At 42.7% G+C, this 21869-nt stretch overlaps 2 protein-coding genes across 3 annotated transcripts; one reads left to right on the forward strand and one right to left on the reverse strand.

Annotated features, from left to right (window-relative positions):
* Positions 1 to 3997: 3997 nt before the first annotated feature.
* On the forward strand, positions 3998 to 7361 carry bbln (bublin coiled coil protein). Its single transcript, XM_066712854.1, has 2 exons — positions 3998 to 4382; positions 5020 to 7361. The coding sequence occupies exons 1-2, from the start codon at positions 4313 to 4315 to the stop codon at positions 5232 to 5234; spliced, it is 285 nt and encodes a 94-aa protein (XP_066568951.1). The 5' UTR covers positions 3998 to 4312; the 3' UTR covers positions 5235 to 7361.
* Positions 5821 to 21394, reverse strand: ciz1a (cdkn1a interacting zinc finger protein 1a). 2 transcript variants are annotated; one of them, XM_066712851.1, is made up of 16 exons: positions 21246 to 21394; positions 20510 to 20693; positions 18935 to 19071; positions 18144 to 18310; positions 17118 to 17235; positions 16580 to 16667; positions 16220 to 16308; positions 15618 to 15697; positions 15085 to 15258; positions 13132 to 13262; positions 12887 to 12980; positions 12596 to 12709; positions 12031 to 12177; positions 11568 to 11646; positions 11231 to 11352; positions 5821 to 10848 (listed from the first exon to the last, which is right to left on the reverse strand). In XM_066712851.1, the coding sequence occupies exons 1-16, from the start codon at positions 21376 to 21378 to the stop codon at positions 10018 to 10020; spliced, it is 2688 nt and encodes an 895-aa protein (XP_066568948.1). In that variant the 5' UTR covers positions 21379 to 21394; the 3' UTR covers positions 5821 to 10017. The 2 variants fall into 2 exon arrangements, with proteins under 2 accessions (XP_066568948.1, XP_066568950.1); XM_066712853.1 differs by lacking the exon at positions 21246 to 21394 and adding an exon at positions 20962 to 21179.
* Positions 21395 to 21869: the final 475 nt, after the last annotated feature.

Raw genomic sequence — 21869 nt, forward strand, 5'->3', positions numbered from 1 at the left:
GAACGTCACCAAACTCAGTTTAATCCGGAGATCCAATCCCCAAAAGTATGACATCACCTTGCCTCATATAAAACAGGCATAACCTCAAAGTGTATTATTATTTATTATATTTTTTCCTATACTCACAGTGGCCAGACAAACATGAGAATATTCAGAGTGAAAAGTGGCACAGATTTTCAGAGGAAAAAAAGGTAAGAGGTCACCCTCTCTGGTTGGTGGACGGCTGGCAGAGGTGAAAGGTCATTCTGTGTTCTGTGTTTTAAGCACTACAATCTGTGACAGTAGAGGAGCTGCTACCAGGCGCACGACATCTCAGATGCGGCATCACTGTTCCTCCGCGTGCGCACAGGAGACCAGCCAAACTCAGACTGGGCGTCGTCGTTCAGCAGGGGCCTAGGCCAGCGACCAAACCTCTTGGGGCCCTGCTTGCTGCCCCAGGTACGAGGCTTGGTGTTCATCTGCAATCAAAAAGCAACAAACGCGTCAGCCATACACCATCATCTGACTGTAAAAGCAATCACTGCTTCAATAGAGACTGTACTGGACAAAGCGCTCAGTTCAAAAACGAAACTATGAGACTATATGTTTGTTTTTTATATTGTTTGTTTTGCTTTTTTAAGTCACCTACAGTACATTAGAAGAAAACTTTACATTACTGCAAGGGGAACTGTATATACAAATTTCCTTTGAAACGCAGGACCCATAATAATCTATCACTCTTTAACCCAGTGGCTCTTCTCACCTGCACGAAGACTGTTGTGTTCATTTGCAGGGACTCCATGCGCTCAGTGAGTCGTGCCAGCCAGTCCAGGTGATCGGCAATGGACACCTTCAGTTCTGTGTTGTTCTGCTGTAATCAAACCACATAGGTACGCAAAGGGCACTTTGATCTCTATCATTATTTTGAGCGGTCTAGCTGCCCCGAGAGGTGTCAACCGCTGTAGTGAATCAGTCTCTGCTGTTCAGCTAAACCACTGAGTTCAAGGATGGCTAGCAATCCTTACAGTTTAAACCAGACTGATTATTCCTTTGCTGTTGCATGAGAAGGCTTAGCACTCATTTTATGCAGCGATGCCATTTTAATTGTAAATAACCACAGGTAATAGGCTAATACATGGGAGGCAAAATTGAGAAGGCTACATCTAAAAAGGAGGATCATAGGTATGTGATGTACAGCGGTACAGACCCACCCAGTAAACACTCCCTAAGAATGTCCAAACATCCTTTAGTCTGCATCCCTGGATCTCTATTGGGTCTCCTGACGTGTCTTCCATTAACAAATTGAATCCATAATGGCTAACGTAGTCAAAATGGAGGTCAAAAAGCAAGTTTAAGGCCTTATGGATTGGGGCCAGACCAGGACCTGGGTCAGAAACCACAAGCATAAACCAGCTGCATATTAGGGTCAGGGGTAGGATTATCAGTACTGGCACAATACATGTCACCTACCGATGCCATGTTGTCCTTCACCTCCGTGGCAGACAGCCGCAGGTGCTCGAGACGGTCAATCTGCTCTCTCAGTCGGTCTTCCAGCTCCTGCATCAGCAGCAGGTTTTCTTCCGTCTTCAGTCCTTCTCTCAGCGACATGATGCCACTCTGAGGACTCTGCAACACACAACCACCCTCATCACTTAATTCCTGCTAATGTCTCACTGCCTTCTGCACTGAATGAAATTAAGGATTTTAAATACACAGGCACACCTATACTTAATTGAATAATCCTGTTTTTTCCACATAACTTCTGTCCCCCCCTGTATAAATCCAGATTTCTGCTTGGAAAAAGTCCTACATGAGACACAATACATGCTACTGGCTGTGATGGTGTGTGCCCCGTTTTGAGCATGTTGTTGTCTCACACACATATTAACTCCACGTTGATCCTATTCATTATTAATAAGACAGGGTTTTGTACGGTTTTAATTTGTTCTGTGTGAAATACAGAGACAGTAGCTAATAAATATCCCTAGCAAACACAGGCACAATGCCCTCTCTCACTCTCTGAAAGAGGAGGCCCACAGGAGAACATTTATGTAATCCTTGTACTAGAAAGTCTGCACAGCTGTGTTCACTGAATGATCTTCAAACTATGTTACACTTATACCCTCAAGTTATAATTGTTCCCAAACTTCTTGACGAAAAAAAAAGGCAAACAAACGTAAAAAAACAAGTCTGGGCATTTAAGCCATTATAATTGTATCGGCACACAGTCATTTATGGTTTCTCGAGAGAAAAGTGCCCAAAGGAAAATGAAAATCTGGCAAAAGCATGAAACAAAACTAAAAATAGAAACTATTTATGTAGCCTAAATAATATTACGAAATCGTGCAAGAAATCAAAAGTTGAAATACTTTCTATGCTCAAGAAACCCTTTCGATTCATACAGTAATCGGATGTTGTATCATACCTTATATGTATAAACCGTTTCATGACCCACAAACCTTAAATATATTCCTCGTTTCAAGCGGTTTTGGACTCTAAGGATACAGGCACACAGCATGGACTGATGCTGTCAAATGTACTGCAATGATCGGGGTCATTAAACGATATCTGTCGCGAGTATTACAAGTTGATCTCCTACGATATGAACCAAAACTGCAGGAACTAAATAATCGCTGCACATACTTTTGCAACAATTCGGATCACTCAACACTGCGCTGCTCTCTGCTGGGAAACCATCCTATCTTATCCTCCCATTTGCACGTTTCTTGCTTTTCGGGACCATAGAGTAAAACGTCCCGAACTCACCGTGTCTGCTCCCCGGCTGTGCAGCGCAGCTCTGCAGACGCGGACAGAGCTTTTGTCCGGGAAGAATCCCTGGAATCCCACCTTGGCGTGACGTCAGCAGAACTCTGTCCTCGCTCGCAGAATCTGAGCAAAGTAAACAATTTAGTTTTAAAGCCCCAGGCAGCGTGGACGTGACATTAGAAATCACCCCCAGCACACGCACTGAATTGGGATACACTGTAGTGCACAGACGTACACAATTTAATTGTAAAAAGGTCACGAAACAAATGTGGACAGACTGTAGTATTGTCAGTGGGAATGTTACAATGCATTCTGCTTTATATGTAAAAGGCCTATATTCGATGCCTTTAGTGTGATTTTGTTTTTTTAGAAAATACAAAGACACCATAAAAATAAAGTGTCTGAGAACAGAATGAACAACCTATACCCAATTGTATTTTTGTCTACTTTTAAAAATGGAAATTACAAATAATCCTAACATGTGGTGTATGACAATTGCTTTATCAAACGTTTGTGCCCTGGTCAAAACGTAATAGCAATGCAAATATATATATACACACACACACACACACACACACACACACACATATATATATATATATATATATATATATATATATATATTTTTTTTAATTATTATTATTATTATTTTTTTCCAAGAAGCATTTTGTCTGTCAACTACTGCAGTTATTATGTAGCGAATTACTTTTTTAATATTAAAATAAAATGCATTTCAACTTATTTGAAATTTGTAGACCACTGCTTTCTATTTTGCTGCACTTTCCTAATAATAAAACATGTTGTTACACATGCATGTTAAATGTGATTCTTCAAGGATGCAAAGCTGTCTAATTGTGATACATTGTACTTGTGATAAAACATGTGATAAACACCAGGCATCCCTCTAGTAAGCTTTTCCCTATAAAATCACAGTTAGAAGGTTATAATTTATTGGCATCACTACATGTCATCCAAGTCTCTACACAAACTATAATAAGCATATTCAGTTTCTAGCTTGTACTGCAAAAAAGTCACGGAAATGTTCAGCCAGCATCGAAAGCCCCTATTAGGTGCCCCTCATTATTGCCTGTAAGAAAAAGAGAGACAGAGAGCATGTATTGTTAACAGAGATAAATAACGTAAAATGTTTTCGATTGTAATATTTTGCTGTGGTTGTACATTTGAACACACTGATATAATTGCGTATAATGTATTAATAAGGCATTGTGTTGGACCACCTTCTTATAACCTTGTGTCCTAGGATCAGCTGGTCGGATGAGTATATTTACACAACAGCTGCTCGTCCAGTGCATACTGTGTGAGTGTGGTACGGATTAGCCGTTTAGCTCTACTAACTTAAATGTGATAATAGGAATTGTGTGGACTTTGTGTACGAGTGATGGTTCTTGTGTTGTCTTGTTTATAGATCTGGCGATTCATATACATGTCAACACAACGCTATTCATTTTAGATATAGTTTTCTTCTAATTTTGACATTTGCATTCTTACATTGTGAGATAATTAGGCTACTTTGTATTGTTACCAACAAACAAACAAAAACGATACAATGTCCGGACCAAACGGAGATCCCAACATTTCTATCGACACAGACGATGTGGACGAATTCAGCGATGAAGGTAAATTAATATAATACTGCACTTCTGATCGTATTGGTATTCTTGTCTTAAAAACGGCAGCAAGCTGTTATAATTTACCACAGCTATCGGATTATTATTATTATTATTATTATTATTATTATTATTATTATTATTATTATTAATTTATTGGCAGACGCCTTATCCAGGGCGACTTACAAAATATAAGCGCAATACAAAGTGGGGTTATGATATTCTTCCTGTGTTGACATATATGATCTCTACACATTATAATCCGAATAACTCCAGGCACAAATTAGCCTATTGTTGTTGCTGTAATTATGATGGATTTATCTATATTTGGTGGTATTATTCCAAATCCAAAGCTGGTGATCAACAGTGGTTCGTTCTGACCTGCACAATTTACATTACCTTTTATTATGGGCTCCCAGTTAAATAGGATCTTGGTGGCATAGACATGTATTCTGGTAACATCACCCACTAGCTTCTACACATTTCTGGTGTCAGAGAGTTCCAGTGGATCTTTTCACAGGGGGTGTGTCTGTGATGTTCAGATTGGGCTTAAGAAGAGTAAATTGTTGTGTTTGACTGAACCAGCGGTTGGTTGGTCAGTGTCCTACATCAATGCTGAGCTCTGCTACTGCTTCCTCCCCCTCAGAGTACGCCGCCATTAACTCCATGCTGGACCAGATCAACTCCTGCCTGGACGATCTGGAAGAGCGCAACGACACGCTCAACGCCAAGCTGAAGGACCTGCTGGAATCCAACCGGCAGGCCAGGCAGGAGTTCAGAGAGCAGCAGCGCGATGCCATCAGAGAGCCGCCCTCCTCACACCCCTCCCAGCCAGCAGAGGGAGACCAAAGGGAGCAGTGAGAACTACAGCCTGGCTGCCACCCTTCTCCCAAATCTTAGCTCTATCCACAGGGGAGAAGGGGGGTGTCATCTCTACACATCACTGGGGGCCAACCTTGTAGACTGAGAAGAAGGAAGGCAGCTGGAAGGTGTGTGGGGTGGTGGTGGGAAGAGTATGGGGGCTTAGAGGAGCATCCTTGTGGGTTGATAAGGACTATTATTAAGAGCACCTCACCCTGAAGTCATCAAGTCTGTGGTCCAGAATAGTTATTGAGTTTGGTGGACAGAGCCATGAACAGGAGAAAGGTAACCACCAGAAAGAAGCAGCCCTTGCCTTCCAGAAGCTGAAGGAAAAACACCAGTTAGAACTTCTCAAGCAGTCCTCCATGCAAACCGCTGGGATTTCATTGGGTGATGAGCCTAGTCAGCACTGAAGGCCATATTTCTGGAACCCTAACTGATGTTTTTCACTGATTTCTGTAATGTATGGTTTGCTTTCTGCTCCATTTTGCCCTGAGTCTAATGAGGGGTTCAGCAAATATACTTTTGCGGTAGTTCCTATGACAAACATGATGTTCACCAGAATAATTGCACTTTATATAGCAGGTCAAAGTCAAAGAGATTTATTTTCCACAGTACATCTAGCCACTCCAATTGTCATTTGTTCCTCATTTAACAGCGTTCATTAGTGCACTGGCCCATCATTGTAAATGTGTAATTTAGTGAATATAGGAGTTGAATCCTAGTTAACATTCATTGACCAAACTTGATATTTAACTATGACTATATAGCATGAAGTGATATTAGGAAGTCTCAGAGTATTGTTCTGGTTAGTTAAACCAATGCACACTATATTCTGTCTACTCTTTCACTGTCATTTTGTGGTATAACTGTTAAGTCAAGACCAATACGGTTCCTGCAAAGTCTTGAGCTGAGCCACTCTTTAATTTGTGGTTTGAATTTGTCACCATTACTAGAATGAGTTGGTTGTGCATTGTGTTGACCAAAACTGGTGTCCTTTCCTAATTAGTGTTGTTTTTATTCTATTCTATTCAGTGTTGGGATAAAAAAAAAAAAACTTTAAGGATGAGATGCATAACACCAGGTAGCACTATCTTCTCCTGATTAAGCCATTCTGGTAATCGTGTCAATCCTTTCAACAAACAGTACCAGGCAATTGCAGTTTTATTTCCCACCATCTTGACTGTAAAACACATCTAAAAAAAATAGTAAAGGAAAAGTGGATTCCTAGGAGTCTCTAAAACACTACAGTGTTTACTTCCATAAAGGATACCAATGAAATTGTATCCTTTTTCTAGACTAGTGTGGAGTGGAATACATGTGAACTGCATTGGTTTAGAGTGGATTTCAGAAAAACCTGAGGAAAATGACAAAATGGTCATGATGGACTTGTTTTTGGTAATGTTGTGTATGGACCAGAAACTTGTATTTATTTGTGTTAAATGTGTGTAAATATGTGTTTGATGGGGGATTTCTGTCAACCTTTGTATTGAATGTTAAGAAAATAAGGTGTCTCTAATAGCATACTTCCCTTTATGTACTTTGATGTATATAATATGGGAATGTCCCCCAAAACCTTCCATACAGATCAAGTCAAAATATTTTCCTGGGAAGCTTTTGTTTCCATGAAAAATACATCGGGCTCATTCCATAAGTGGCAGTTCGATTATTTCCTCACTGCAAATTATTCATATTATACAATGAAACACTACTGTTGATAAATATTGGATGTACCGAACAACATTTTAGATTAGTTCATACATTACCTTCATTTGGGACCAAAGTGACTTGCTTTTTTGTTGTTACCATTCTGGCTTAATTGACTCTATAAACCTTTAAATGCACACTGTTCTAAACCATAAAGTTGGCTGGTATGGGAATAATGCAGCAAAAGCAATATATCTCCAGTCAAAATTAAAGTACATGTACTGTACTATTTTGAATACATTTGAAGTGCAATTTTTCACTTTTTCTCCTGCTCAAGTAACTTGCATTCTGCAGAAACTATTTATGGGAAAAGTTATGTTGGAAAGTACATGCTAATGGCATGGCAGATACTGCTGTGTGTTTATTGTGTTTAAAGTCACCAGATGTGTGAAAAAATAAAAGGTATTAAAGCCCTCTCAATTACTCTTGAGATTCTTTTTAAATCTGCACTAATAAAATGTGGGTGGTATCTTTTGTAAAATCTTCCATTTAAGGAAAAAAACAACTAGGATTTTGTTCAGCTATGATGCATCAAGACTACAAAATAGGTTTGGTCGAAATAAATTAGTCACAAAGCAAATTGTCAAACTTTTATAAATTAAAAGACTCAAGTACAGCAAAAACAAAGAAAATAATATCCAGATATTACAAACTGTCATTCTAAAAAAAGTTTAGTTATTCACGGAAAAAAATAGACTAAGAAAAAAAAATGTACAGCTTTGCTTTCGTGTCTAATAATTCTGTACCATCAAATGCATCTCTATAATAAAGTAGAGTTGCTGTGACTAAACTAAGACGGTGAACTGGCTTGTCTGCTGACTTCCCCCCCCACCGGCCACAGACTGTCTGAATGCTGCTCTCTCCATCTACCTTTTAGCAGCTCCCTCGAGGAAAATACTCTGCGCTTTACTAAATGGGTATTCTGTGAGAGAACCCCTATTAATTCTAATGTGGGGGGCGGGGGTTCAACAGCAGATCCATGCCTATCTTCAGAAAAAAAACGTTATTTTCAGTCCAGTCTGATTACCGATGATAATAATACAACCTTGGCCACCTGTTTCTATCATGTCTACTCCTGTTACAAGCATAACTGCTACAGTGTTTAAATAGGCTAAGCACTCCTTTTGGTTTTGAGAGAAGAGTCCCACTATGAGAGACCAAACATCTGTCTCCCCTTCTCTTCAGAGCATACCAAAGGCACTTTTTTTTCTTTTACAGATGCCTAGCCTTAAGAGTGGTATGACTAATCAGATGAGAATGAATCTGGATTTTGATTTGTAAAAGTACTGTCATGTAGCACCAGGTTGTAATCTGATTTCATATTGAGACTTTTCTAGGTAATGCTAAACATTCACATTTAGCTGTAGAGACAGATTGCACAATTCTTCATCCTCAGTCTGGACTTCCTATTATGCCTAGTGAAGCCCTTCCAGTCTGCGGATCAAAATTGAGGACTGATTGAAGAACTGTGACCTCAGGACTGCCCTGAGAGAGGCAGAGATCAAAGTGTCCGTCCCCAATGGGATTCGTTCAGGGTTGACCAGAGGAAGCCAGCCCAAAATCTCTCCAGGAGGGACAAAGCTAAGACAACAGGCAATGTTCACTCTCTACACATTTGTAAAACTTCACTGTTATGTGATTATTCAATAACATAACTTTAAAAAGAAACCGTACCAAAATTGAAATGGACTTTGGTGAATAACCCAGTATGAGAGATCAGCACGAATAGCAGACCCACTGGGGTGGCCTGCTTGTAGGCAGCAGTTTTTCCACCAGGATTGAGCTCAACGGCTCCAGTTTTTGTTTTTGCTCTGAAAGCTTCATCATTCTCTGCTCTTTGCATATGCAGAGCTTCCAACTTATCCAAACTACAGCAATCCTGGAACTGACCTGCAGTAACTTAAAAAAAACAACAACTAGGCCATCACTGATTCAGACCAATCAAACTGGCCAACACTTTCACTGTTCTAACACAAATTAAAACAGTGGCGTTGAAAGGCTAACTCAACGATGAACTCCAAGAGCCGAGGCTTTAATCCATTACCCCATGGGCTTGTCACTCTAGTAACTACCCCATGTACAGCGATTTCCAGAATGGGTTCACTTCATTTCTGGAGTAAACTGAACTGCAGCTAAAACTAGGACAACCATTATGGTGAACACATTCACAGATTAGGTCAGATATTCAAAGATTTCCAGCAGAATCAACGGAAATTAACTTAAATATTACATTTAAAAATAAAGTACTAAAAAGATTTCGATAGAGCATATACTTAGTTTCCCCCCCCTCAAGGAACATAAAAATACCTTTTTAGCTTTGATAAAATCAGTGCAGAGGCAATTTTTAGAGGTGTAGTATCTGTGAAGGTACTTCCCACCTCATTTTGACTGGAGTTATTTTACACTCTTTCCCAGGTACTGTGAAACCAATTTAGACTTCATTTTACAAGTACAGTGTCTGTTAAGTATGAATACAGGCTTTACTGGCAAGCAACCTGGGAAAAGTGCTTCATTTGTTCAAAGCAACTTTGCAATTTGTTCAAACAACAGATTAGAGCTCAGACAGCACAGAAGGCCTCGATTTCTGGAATTTGACCTCCCCACTGCAGTACAAATGACATCATTTGAGCTGGATTGGATATATAAATCTATGGCTGGGTCATTTCACACATTTATTTCAATGCTTCTGATATCATTACTTTAGTTTTTCACACTTCACATTAAATTAAGCTACTCAAACACACTCAAAACTAACTTGCCCTCTCAGTTTCACCCCAGATGCAATCCCAGTTATATTTTCATTACAAAACCTGGGCGTTTGTTCTGCTATGAAACTAAGTGACAACTCTGAAATACGTTTAAGATCCACATTGAAATATCCAGCCTCAGTTCAGCCTTCCTATTAAACAGCTGTCTTAAAGTCTGGGCCATCTACATTTTGCTCAGGGCACTCTTAAATCTGTTAACTGCTTTGGCCTTGCTCAAAGTTCTGCAAGAAAGGAAGGTAACTTCCACACTAAGCCCCCTACAACACTCTGGTTAATACCCCTTTCTCCAGTCAGAGCTCTCCCCACTTTCAGCGTCTCCTGGTTGTCCTTGTGGATCTCCTCCTGCCAACACTAGGAGCTGCTGCCCGGGAACGTCCCGCCACTGGCTTCTCCCCACCCCCAGCCTCCTCCTCCTCGGCTGCAGTCTCCTCTCTCTCATCATCTTGGGAGCTCCCCTGATCTGTAAGTGGAGCGGTTATCTGCTGAGCTTCGGTCTTTTGCTCCTCTTCCACAGGTCCCTGGGTCTGAGACATGTCTGGGCAGCCATCAGTCTCCACACTGGTCCCATTGTCTGCCTGGGCCTGGGCATTAGCTGAGGGAGTCGGCTTCTCTCTCTCGCAGCCCTGTGGGGAGTCAATGGACTCCGAGACACGTACCCCAGTGGTACTGCCTTCAGGATCCCCGATTATGATGCAGCAGGGGCTCACAGATCTGACCTTCTCTGGAATCGAGTCGGTTTTGCAAGGAATTGTGGTCTTATTTTGCACTGAACCGCTGGAGCTCAATTTGACAGGGTTTAGCAAAGTAACTGTGTTAGGATTGGACCCATCAGAGTCAGTTGTGCTTCTGTTGGACCTGTCTGAGTTGACCTCGACAGGGTCCTGAATGTCAGGAGCTGGCTTTGAGCTGCTGAGGGCAGCTTGGTCCTGAGGCAAGCTGTTGGAACCAGCAGTCCCACAGCCATCATCCTCACTGTCCCCATGTGTGTTGCCTGGGCATGGCTCCGCTGTTGCAATGCTTTCCTCATCTCCCAGTTCCTGATGGTCTTCCACAATGCTGCTGTTCTCTGGCTCCTCTTCCTCCTCAGTCAAAATCTCCCCAGCAGCTGCATCTTCCTGGATCTTCAAGGCCTTGTATTTCTGTTAAGAGACACGTGAACTGAACTGTTAGACCGGGGTTTCTTTACATGATCCTCTGATCCAATTCACAGCAGAACCTCGGTATTTCCTAAATGCTTTAAAGTATATTAGCTTGGTTCCATGTGGTAATTATGGTTTTAGGTGTTATAAAAGTCAAACACTGAAATAGATTTAAAGGGAAGAATGTCGAGAAGTCCTGATCTAAAACTCAAAAATGTTTTTATACATTGCCATCTATAGACCTCTCAATTTAAATATCCAATGTACAATTCATGACATGCAGGTGTGGGGTGGCTCTATAGTAGAACCCTGATGCAGCTTAATTGACTATGAGAAGATCTGGCCTGTTTAAAACACACAAAAAAGGCACAAAGCATCTGACCTGCAGGTTTTGGAAGTGCGTCAGGGACTTGCAGTGGGTCAGCCTGGCGGTAGACTCGAAGTGGTAAAACTTGTGGCAGAGCCTGCAGAGGAATCCAGCTACCGGGACCACAAAACTGCAGCCTGAGGAAAAACACCAGGGCCAAGGAGGGATTTGACATGAGAGCTGAACACCAGGAACGTCCACATATACAGATTGTACACTTCTCTTGTAAATCTGTCCTTGGGCCGACAACCCGAGATACCAATACTGGCATAACAAGGAAACTGCTTTACAGTAAAGGCCTTGCTCTCATTCTCGACACTACAGAGAGATGTCCAGACACGGGAACACTCACCGTACTGTGTCTCTGAGTCGTACTGCTCATCAGCCCTCATCTCCTCCAGGGCCACCTCCTTCTGGACCTGACGTCCTCCCTGCAAGGACATTTCCGTTAAGTGCACACACAAGCCCACACATATGAAGTGCTGGTTAAATCCAGATCGCCCCCACCCGCTCCTGCTATTGTTTGGAAGTGCCCCTCCATCCTGCCTTAAAAGTAAGTGTGAGGTGCTTAGGTGGCATTATGTCTCCCAAGAACATAGCTACTCATTGATCAGAATTAAAATGCAAGATAATAAGGAAAACCAATAACTCCACCTTTATCTGAAACTTAAACTTAAAACGCAGTGTTGCATTCCAAGCACCAGGCCAAAGTTATGCTTTGGTGACTGATAGGTGACCCATGGCTTGAGGTGATCTGTCGAAATGACCAGCCCTGGCCACTACAAGCAGTGGAGAGCGCCTGGCGAGACCCTTGCCTGTTGGCTGTGGGAGGGGTGGCTGCGGTCATCCTCCTCCTCCCCCTCACTGGTCTCTTCCTCGTAGTCCTCCTCTCCTTCAAAGCAGCCGATGGCATCCACCGTAATCAGCTCCTCGGGAATGTCTGCCCCACCCTCGTTACTCAGCTGTGGGGACGACACACACACACTCTTCTAGAAACGGACCTGAGACATGCCATGACCGGCCCACTCTGACACTACCCCCTGGAAGCACAACATACTCTGCACGCCTCTGGGCACACAACCCACATCTATCCCAGAGCTAACCAGTATAACAAGAAGCAAACATTTTAATAAAACACACGTATGCAACTAAGCTTCTATTTTGGTAGAACGAGCCTGTTCTAATCAGTCCTAAAACACATTGAAGGACTAACTTACTGCAGGGCATCTTTTAATCATGTGTCAGAGATGGAATATGGAATGAACATAAAAGAACAGCCAGTGCAGCATGGGAAATCATCTTGGATTTTCCACCAATGACAGATAACTAGTCACAGGACATATTCTCTCATCATTCGCTCACTCCCGACCCCCAGCTCACCTCCTCCACTCTCGCTTTGTGCTCTGGGGACTTCATATGCTCCACGAACTTGCGTGGTGTCCGGAAGTTGCGCTTGCAGACGGTGCAGAGCGGCCGGGACGAGTGCTTCGACAGCTGTGGGGGGGGACAGAGACAATAATACAATTAATACAATATCAGTGCTCCTTTATGGGCTTGTGCAATCATTACAGGCCTGCATTTGACACTTCCTGGGGCCAAAAATACCCAAACTATATTGAATTTGATGCTTGTGAATGCAGAGCCTCACAGGGCCTCTCTCTGCCCCCTCACCTTGTGCTCTCTGGTCCTGCGGTGTTCAATCAGATCTCCAGTGAAGTGGGCCTGGCACGTGGAGCACCACCTCTGTAGCCCCAGTCTCTTCTCTCTGGAAAACAGACAGTTTCAGCAGGCGTCTTCCATAAACAGATACAGGTCAGGTGTATCTTGACAAATCAAGTCCAAGTAATTAACCAAAAAAACATATGAAGGGCCTACATGTCTCATTCACAAGCAACGCCCCCAGCCCATTCTCTTACCCGTCCCTGCGCGAGCCTTGGAGGGATTCCTTGACCTTGGGCAGCAGGGTGACCAGACAGGCATTGCTCATGTGCTGGATCTCCATCATTCGTTGCTGGTGGGCCAGGCCATTCATGTGGCTCTGGAAGTTCTGCACACAGGACCACAGGCAGGGGGGAGACACAATGGAGGGGGGGGGGGGGGTCATTGGGGCAGGGTTTGAAGCAGCTTGCACGTCCCAACACACTGAAGGGTCAAAACACCATTGCACATGTCAAACTAAGCACTTCAAAAAGGATCTTGCCATCTCTGTCTGACAATGTGCTTTACTATACATAAGCCATCATCGAAACCAGCAGAATACCAACACGTGTTTATGTCTGTGTAGATTGTGGTGCATGAACAGCAAAGTGCCTGAACTACCCTAATTTGTCCTCTCCTGCCACTGGCTGCTGCTTGCACCTTCTTCTTGTTCTCCCTGTGCTTCCTCACTCTCCTCTCTGGCTCCCTGTGGAAGAGTCAGCAGCATGTGAACATCAGGACGGCACCAGGACATTCGTCCAGCTCACCAGTAGATTCTACCATCTGTGTATCTGCTTTACAAGTCATGAACGGTTTTCCAAACACTACAGTGTGTATCAGGTCACCAGACCTTGCTTTCCTAAGAAATTACCAGTATTCTAGCTTGGCCTGTTGTCATCATTCACTTCACTTGCTGGCACTATCCATCCTGTAGTCCTGTTACATTGTTAAACTCACTATATGAGGTTATGCTGAATGGGTTATAGGTTGTCATATTCAACGTATTATTTCAGTACAGTTTCCTGTGAGCTGCAAATTTTCCTTTCCATAAAACAACTATGATAATATATGTAAATCACCATAGATAATCTGCCCAAATTCAAACTATAATACAAAAGATGCTTTTTGCAATAATGCAAAGTCAGAAAAAACAGAATGACAAGACTGTTAAAGAAAATGTATAGATTATACTACATTGTCAGGACTTATTGAAAACCAAGTTGCAGTCAATTGGGAGTTACAAAGCCATGAGATTTGCTTCTCACTCACATTCAGCTAGAAGTCTTAGCTCTTAACACTACCTCTGCAGCGCCACCTACAGATCAGAGTGTGATAAAGAACCTGCGGGAATATTGCAGATCCAAAGCCATGAACCACAATGTTGTTGCTCTCGATGCGGACCCCAGCGCAGATCTGCTCGAGCAGTTTTGAAAACCTTAAAACTGACGCATTGCCGGAATTACATGCCTCGGCGTGGCAAGACAAATCAAAAGATAATTTCCAACGGTTTAAAAAATATATATACATTTGGCAAGTCAGTGGGAAAGGGGTTAGAAAAGTGCGGTCAGACAATCTCCTGAATGACATTCCACTTCTGGTCAATATGACAAAAATATTTTGTTTAGCTGCTGTGGGTGTGGATGACAATGTCTGAAGAACTAACTGCAGCTACTACAACTCCAACAATGCGAGGAGTTTTGGAGGCTTTTCACTGCTAGAAGGGCTTTTCTTGTTTGTTTCGGGGCAAAACATCTACAAAACTTAAATATTTCATGAGTTTCTGTATGAGATATATGAGATGAGATATAGTGTATTAGAAATGTAATACCTATAATGTACAAATGTAAGATGTATATACCTTTCTTTTTACTATTCTTTTACTAATACCCTCAGAGGAACATAATATAGTGTGTATTGTAGCAGACAGTGCTTTCTGATGGGTTAAGAATTAACAGCACTGTACTGCTTGTAAGTTATGCTCCTAATAACAGCAACAGCCGCTGACCAGCACTTTAGTCACATATTGGTCCACTGTTACTAACGAGCATATTAACCCTTTACAGTTTAAAGGCAGGGAACTGAATCTTTCACTACAGCAAAAGCCTGGCATACCTGGCCTTTCGAGTCTGCCAGTGCTACACATCACAGTACTGGGCGATGGCAAGCTCTACCTGCTGGTTCTGGCAGCTGATGTTGCAGATGTAGCAGTAAAACTTGTTGGCCGCCTCCATGTCTGTCTCCCGGTCACTGCTCCTCCCGGCCATCTCCGTCACGCTGGTGCTAAAGGCCCGGCTCTCGCTGCTCTGCTGGATGGTCACCTTCAGAGAGGCCCCTCCACCCAACACCTAAGACACACAGAGGGCCTCACAACATGTGCTCAACTTCCCTTCAGTTCAGATGGACTCTCAGCAGATCTGCGGCTAGCTTGCGTCATTTAAAAATAAAAATAAAAGGGCCAGTCATTGATTAAACTTAAAAATTCTGGTTTCTACACCTTCAAAAACATCCGTTAATTAATATCTGGTTAGTGGCATCTTTTTGGGACCTAATTTGACTCAAACTTGGATGATCAAAGCAATATTTCCAAAGAAAACTGACAATAAAAGGAGAACTTCCAATTCAGCCACAATCATTAACACGGCGGACTGGGAGACGGGTCCTCTCCTCAGTGTCATTTCCCCTGTATCCCTCCATCTCCTCTCACCTCAGCCGCTCTGCTCTCTTCGACAAACTGCACGGCCTCTGGCCCATCGGCACTGCCTCCCTCCTCCAGAATGGCACAGTCTGTCACCCAATAACACATCGATCAGAGAGCCCAAGTACAGGGAAATGGGCAGTTGCATTCAGAAGTAAAAATACAAAAAAAGATCAAAACGTCATTCTGTTGGAGCAGTTTTTACCTTAAATGCACCTTTGACATCTGTTAAGGACTGTGTGCCCTACTGTAATGTTGGTAGTAATATTAAAACAATATTAATAAAACATGTACTGTGTATTTGTTTTATTGGCTATATAAATCCATTATAAAGTCTTAAGGAAAATAGGCTATTAGTCATGATATCTGTATCTTTCCATACATTAGTCATTCAATGTTGTGGAACGTATTAAGAGAAACACTGCAGGGCCGCACGTAAGCCAGTTTGTCTGGGCTGGATAAGATTGTTAAAACTGTGCTAAAAACAGATTGTAACCTCATTTATTAGCGGCTTGACACCAAAAAAAGACCCGTGGCGTGTGAAATCGACCAAGTGTGAATCGTTGCTCAAACAAGTCACATGCACTCTGCCTCCTGCGCTAGTCACACACCTCCGGGCTGCGTGGCTTCCACTGTGCTTTTGTAGTCTGCGTTCGGTGTTTCACCGGGCACAGATGTCTCTTCCATTTGCTCTTCGCATCTACAGAGGAAAATGGATGTTAACGGCCCAGGGAACAAACGCAAACTCACATTTTCCGGCTGAATATTATCGTTAATAATGAAAGGGGAAGTAAGCGTGGCCAGCCTTCATCGTTTTGAATTAATATCTCTTATAATCTCTTCTAGGAAAAGGACTGCTGGATTATCTAAAATGGGATTTGATGCAGCATACTGTATATGGTATCCCGCCAAAACACTGCCCACATGCAAGTACATGTGAGGACAAGGAGGAGCAGCAGGTTAACTTTTACCCCTCTGTTCTCTGCCGTTTTGTCGCGGGCTCCTCCAGCAGCCGAGCAGGGGGCTGAGACTGGCCATCTGGGACAGCAGCACTGTCCTCTGAGGAGAGAGGAGAGAGAGTCAGAACAATCACGAGGCTTTAACACTTCAAAATGTGTCGGCCGTGTAACTCATTTTCCGGGAGAGGGAGTCGGGGGGGATGCAAGTTGCAGAAAATTTAGTAACTGCTATACCCAGGCCTTGGAAGGAATTAGAATTGACCACTCTATTGGTACAGGTGACATTAATGGATCTAGCGGCTGGAAAGCTCGAGATGCACAGATGGAAATACTGGATTCCCATTTTTAAGAATATCTTGATTTAAACTACTTTATTTTGGGAGTCTAGCATTTCCATCTGCGCTCCACAAGCTGCTGCTGGGGCCAATGATGTCACCTGAACCCATGGAGTGGTCAATTCTACTTCCTGACAAACCTAGTTCCACAGGGGGGTGATGAAGTAAAGCAGGTGACACAGGGCTCACACCAGCCCAGGGACGGGCGACAGTACCTCTTGTGGCTGTGCGGTCACTGGGCTCTCCACCGCTGCTACCCTCCTGTCTGAGCTCCCCGCTGGTCTGGGGCCGCTGCTCATTCTCTCTCTTCCGCTCCGGGATCCGCGCAAAGTCCTGAGGGCGGAGGGGAGGATGACGAAGACACAAAGGGTTGGGGGAGTCAGCGCTCTTCTCTTAACTTTGATCCACACTTGATCATTTGATCCAACACTTCCCACCCCTTTTCCCCAGTGAGCAGAAGAGATGGATGCTTTTATGCAAGTTTTAGGTCACAGATGAGAAAGTCTAGCTTGTAGATAACAGATTACTCGATAAACAGACGAGTTACACTCACATTCCTCTACACAGTGCTAATAGAGAAGTGAGAACTGGTTTGCTGCACTAATGGGAGTTAGATAATCCATTGAGTCTGCATGAAACAAACAAACAGTCAGTTCTTCATTTATTTTAATAGGCCGTTGATTTAAGCTGTCAGAGATTAAAACCTCCTGCTATTGAGTCCATTTCTCCTCTCAGCCCAGACTTGCGATTCATGAAATTTTTATCTGGCCTCTTTGGCAAAGTGCCACATGTCCAGATGGTGATGAGGAGAAAAAAATAAGTCAAGCTTTAATCCAAGTGGTGGTGATGCAGCTGAACACTGATCATGATGTTATAGTGAGACAGACATTAAGCAAGGGCAGTGGTGAACATATTCAAAAGTAAAATCACCCAAAATACAGGCTGTAATTCCATGGGATATTGGCTATGCGACACATCCTGACCTGATATTAAATTCAGTGTACTCAAATGCCTTGTCTGATATCAGAAATTAGATCATAACTGAATATTTGATATTATATTAAGTTTAAAGTGTTACTGTCTGCCAGTGTGGGTAAGCAGGTGTGTATTGCACTGCAGTCAACAGGGACCACTCCGATTCAAACCCTCTCTCAGTTTCTCAGCCGCTGGTCCTCTCCATTTCATATGCATACTAATTGTGTTTGACAGGCAAGAGGCCCCCGACTGGGCAGCGTCCTCACCTTGTTGTAATGCCGGTTGTGGGGGTGGAAGTGCCGAGGGGGGAAGCCCATGTGGGGGGTCTTTATGGCCACGCCCATGGGAGCAGGGCCCAGCAGGGATGTCCTCGTCCCGGCAGAGAAGAACTGGGGGAACTGCTGCCCGCCCACCGCAAACCCACGCAGGTTCCCTGAAACACACACAGGGAACACATGAAGGGTAAGTAACTAATGAACCATTAATGGGCCAGTTATGTAAACACATTCCCTTCACCATATCCGTTTGGCTATCGTGTCGTCAGTCGTGTCTAATTACAGTGCCCAGCCATGGAAGAATGAGCAGCCTTAACAGACGCAGAGTGGTCACAGCACTTCAGCCAAGCCATTTGGCATTTAGGCTGACAGGCCCGGCTTTAAAGTTCCCCTCAAGTCAATTCTCAAGACATTCAGGTGTAATGAAAGGGAGAAATGCCAATTAAATTGTGCTTCATCAACTTGGCTATTCCACCTCTGCAATAAAGCCATTTCTGTATCAGATGAATTAATGTGAAATGTAGCATATTAGCATAGCTCCTTTGAAATGTACCTTCTCAATTTCAAGAAGGTCATTGGAGCAGCAAGCCAAAATCTTATTTGGTTGTTATTTATTATCTGTTTTCATAAAGTTCTCCCTCTCCCCTATGCATTTCCACTCAAACCAATTACGTGTCAGCCCTTGTATGCCAGAGTGAAGAGAATAAACCAGACACATGGTATGACTGCAGTTTGCTCCAGCAACACAGCGCCTAGGACAGACAAGGACAACCACTCGATACCTTGCATCTGCTGCATCAGCAGGGCTCCCTGTAGCATGGGGTTGGGTCCGATGAGTGTGGCCTGGGTGGCAGAGCACAGGTTCACCATACGGGGAGGAGGTGGGGGTGGCGGAGGCTGTGCTGGGGGGGGCATCGGCCTGTAACCCAAAGCACAAAGCAGAGAGCACAAGGAATTGTCAGCAGTCAACCCACCAATAGAACAACCATCATAGTAGGTGGTGAGGTCTGTGTCTGTGCAGTGCTGAAGCAACCCTCCCCACACCCCATGTCTTTTACCAATATTATTACAAGATAAATCTGTACAGTAACAATTTGAGGGGAGAAGTCAGGGAGTGGGCCAAACTAAGCAGAAACACAAAAGTGCATGAAAGAGAAAACGCTGGAAATATGAAGTTATTTTCTTCTGATCCAAAAGAAACTCCTTACAAAAAAGCAGTAATGTTAACTGTAAAATAATTCATGCCAGATAGCTGGTGCCTCATTATAAAGAGCTCCCCCCCCCCCCCCACTGAAGGTCTAAGCAGAACAGGTGACATTCAGCTGACTGGCTCCAACTCCATTATATATCACTTTAAGATATAAAATCAAATCCATATTTACTTTTGCTTCAGTGGCATGAGGATATTCTGTGCAAATTATTCAACTGTGTTAATGTTACCACATTGCCTAGTTGAATTAATCTGCATCATTTCTCCACAGCCTTTGTCATTTCATTTCACAACATCCCCTGCCCTCCTCTGAATAAATGTTACTTCTCTAATAACTCATAACATTTCAACACACACAGTGTTGTTTCTCATAATTAAAACATGTTTTACCCTTTTTAGTCTACATGCAGTTTTAAGGTTGCCAAAAAACAAGATTTAATATATTTCCTACATTTAAAACAAAGCTCATTTATTATTAAAGTAGTGAACTATACATATATCTCTACTATAGTGTGTGTTAATATTATAAGGAAAATACCTTTAAGTGTCTAAGCCCCATACTGTAATTACGATATAAACTGTAATATTGATCTATACCCCGGACAAACTGGTTCATCCTATTTGATGAATTATATATAGTTAAGTTAGGATACATCTCTTTATCGTATAATTTCAATTCAATTCACGCACTGAATTACAAAATCGATATTATGATGATTACTTAATAAATGGAGACACGGGGCTCTTTATTCTTAAACCTGTTTGACAGGATTGATATTTCAAGACTACAAAACGGTTTATTGTAAGGAAGCGCTTTGCAATAAGACACAAGGAAAATAAGACAAATATTGCGGCGTTTCTCTCTCTCTCTCTGTTTTTTGTCTAGTGCCCCATATTTGAACACCTGCTGCTCTGTGAAAAACAACAGGTAGTTTATTTATTAGAGTAACCTAACACTCTCCGTTATTAAACATCAATAAACATTACTATTAATGAAAGATCGGTTGTCACAGAAATGCGTGTTGTAAACGTCTGCTGTCTAGAAGCTACAGTGAAGGGGGTAAAGAAATCTAGCTTGATCAATCTTTTGTTTTCATCGCCCTGACGCTTGGGCCCGAAATCCCCGGGCTGGATTTCATCCTCCTACCGGCCTCCTTGGTGGTGGTGATGGTGGTGGTGCGGATGGTGCGGCGGTGGCGGAGGAGGTGGCTGCGGCGGCGGCGGCGGCGGCTGCTGCTGGAAGAGCTGCTGGAGCTGCCGGAGGTGCTGGTGAAACTGCTGCTGTTGGTGATGGTGGTTGAACATCTTATCGCCGTGGAAACTTTCTCTGGCTGATATAATCGCATGAAAGAGAAAGAGAAAAGCGATCAGTAACCCACAGTACACCTCTGGTAACTTCATGCATAACATCAGACGCAGTTCAGGCTAAACAAGTGCATCTAGCAGACATGATAAGACATGAGATCAACGCCATTTCTATAATCATAATAAGAAGCACTTGGATACATTTTCGATCGGACATACAAAAGCCGGTGGTTTCTGGTCGCACAATGCGGTATGAATGACGGAATAGGATGCCTCTGAAAAATGCAACCTTACTTTTGCCCAACAAAGCAAATTTCCTCCTCAAATATGGTCGTGCATGTGATGCGTTTTCTTTCTTAATCATAGATGATGCCGTTGTTGTTTTTCAGCATATAAATACACCATAATTAAGCTCAAATTTGCGTGCTGAGTTGATAAATATTATTGCACCATTTGCATGCAGTTAAAAAGCTAATGTCCGATATCCTCGGTCACTTTACAGATCTTGGTGTAAGAAGTTAGAATTCCAAATTCTCTTTTTATTTTAATGCAAAATATACATAGAAAAGCAATTGAACCTGCAGACGCTCTCTGTGCTGTTGATATTTTTGTCCCTCTCGCTGTGCCTGCGCTTTTCTTTGAAGCAATCCCACTGCACTTGCATAAAAGATCCTGATATTTGTCAATACGAAATCGTGGGGGTTTTGACATCGCCACCACGAGGTTTGGAGGATCGGATGCACTTTTGAATCATGCAAATGTGCAGCCGCACAGGCAACACAGCGACGAGGGTTAATATTGGCAACAGCATGTGTGAATCATCGTGGTTACGAAACCTATCAAAGATGGATCCCCAGTGTCTAGGCTTTGAAATGCAACGTGATAGTCGGATATTTATTTTGCGTGGTGATAATCGGATATTTATTTTGCATGGTGATAGAGGAATATTTATTTTGCATTGCGACTTCGTCAACACATGCTGGATATAAAGAAACCTGGTTGCAAATGTTATATCTGAACAGCCCCAAAACATATGTTAAAAAAATACCCTAACCAGAGAGCAGAAGGTTCACAGAGATGCACTGAAATGTATGGTGCTTTTTTGGTAAATATATAATGGAATATTTTAATTATTTGTAATTTTAGGCTGATCCCTCTATGATACCCACATATCTGTTTCAAGTAGTAATGGTATCTAGAGG

Source organism: Amia ocellicauda, chromosome 9 (genome assembly GCF_036373705.1).
Source record: "Amia ocellicauda isolate fAmiCal2 chromosome 9, fAmiCal2.hap1, whole genome shotgun sequence".
Taxonomy (NCBI): domain Eukaryota; kingdom Metazoa; phylum Chordata; class Actinopteri; order Amiiformes; family Amiidae; genus Amia; species Amia ocellicauda.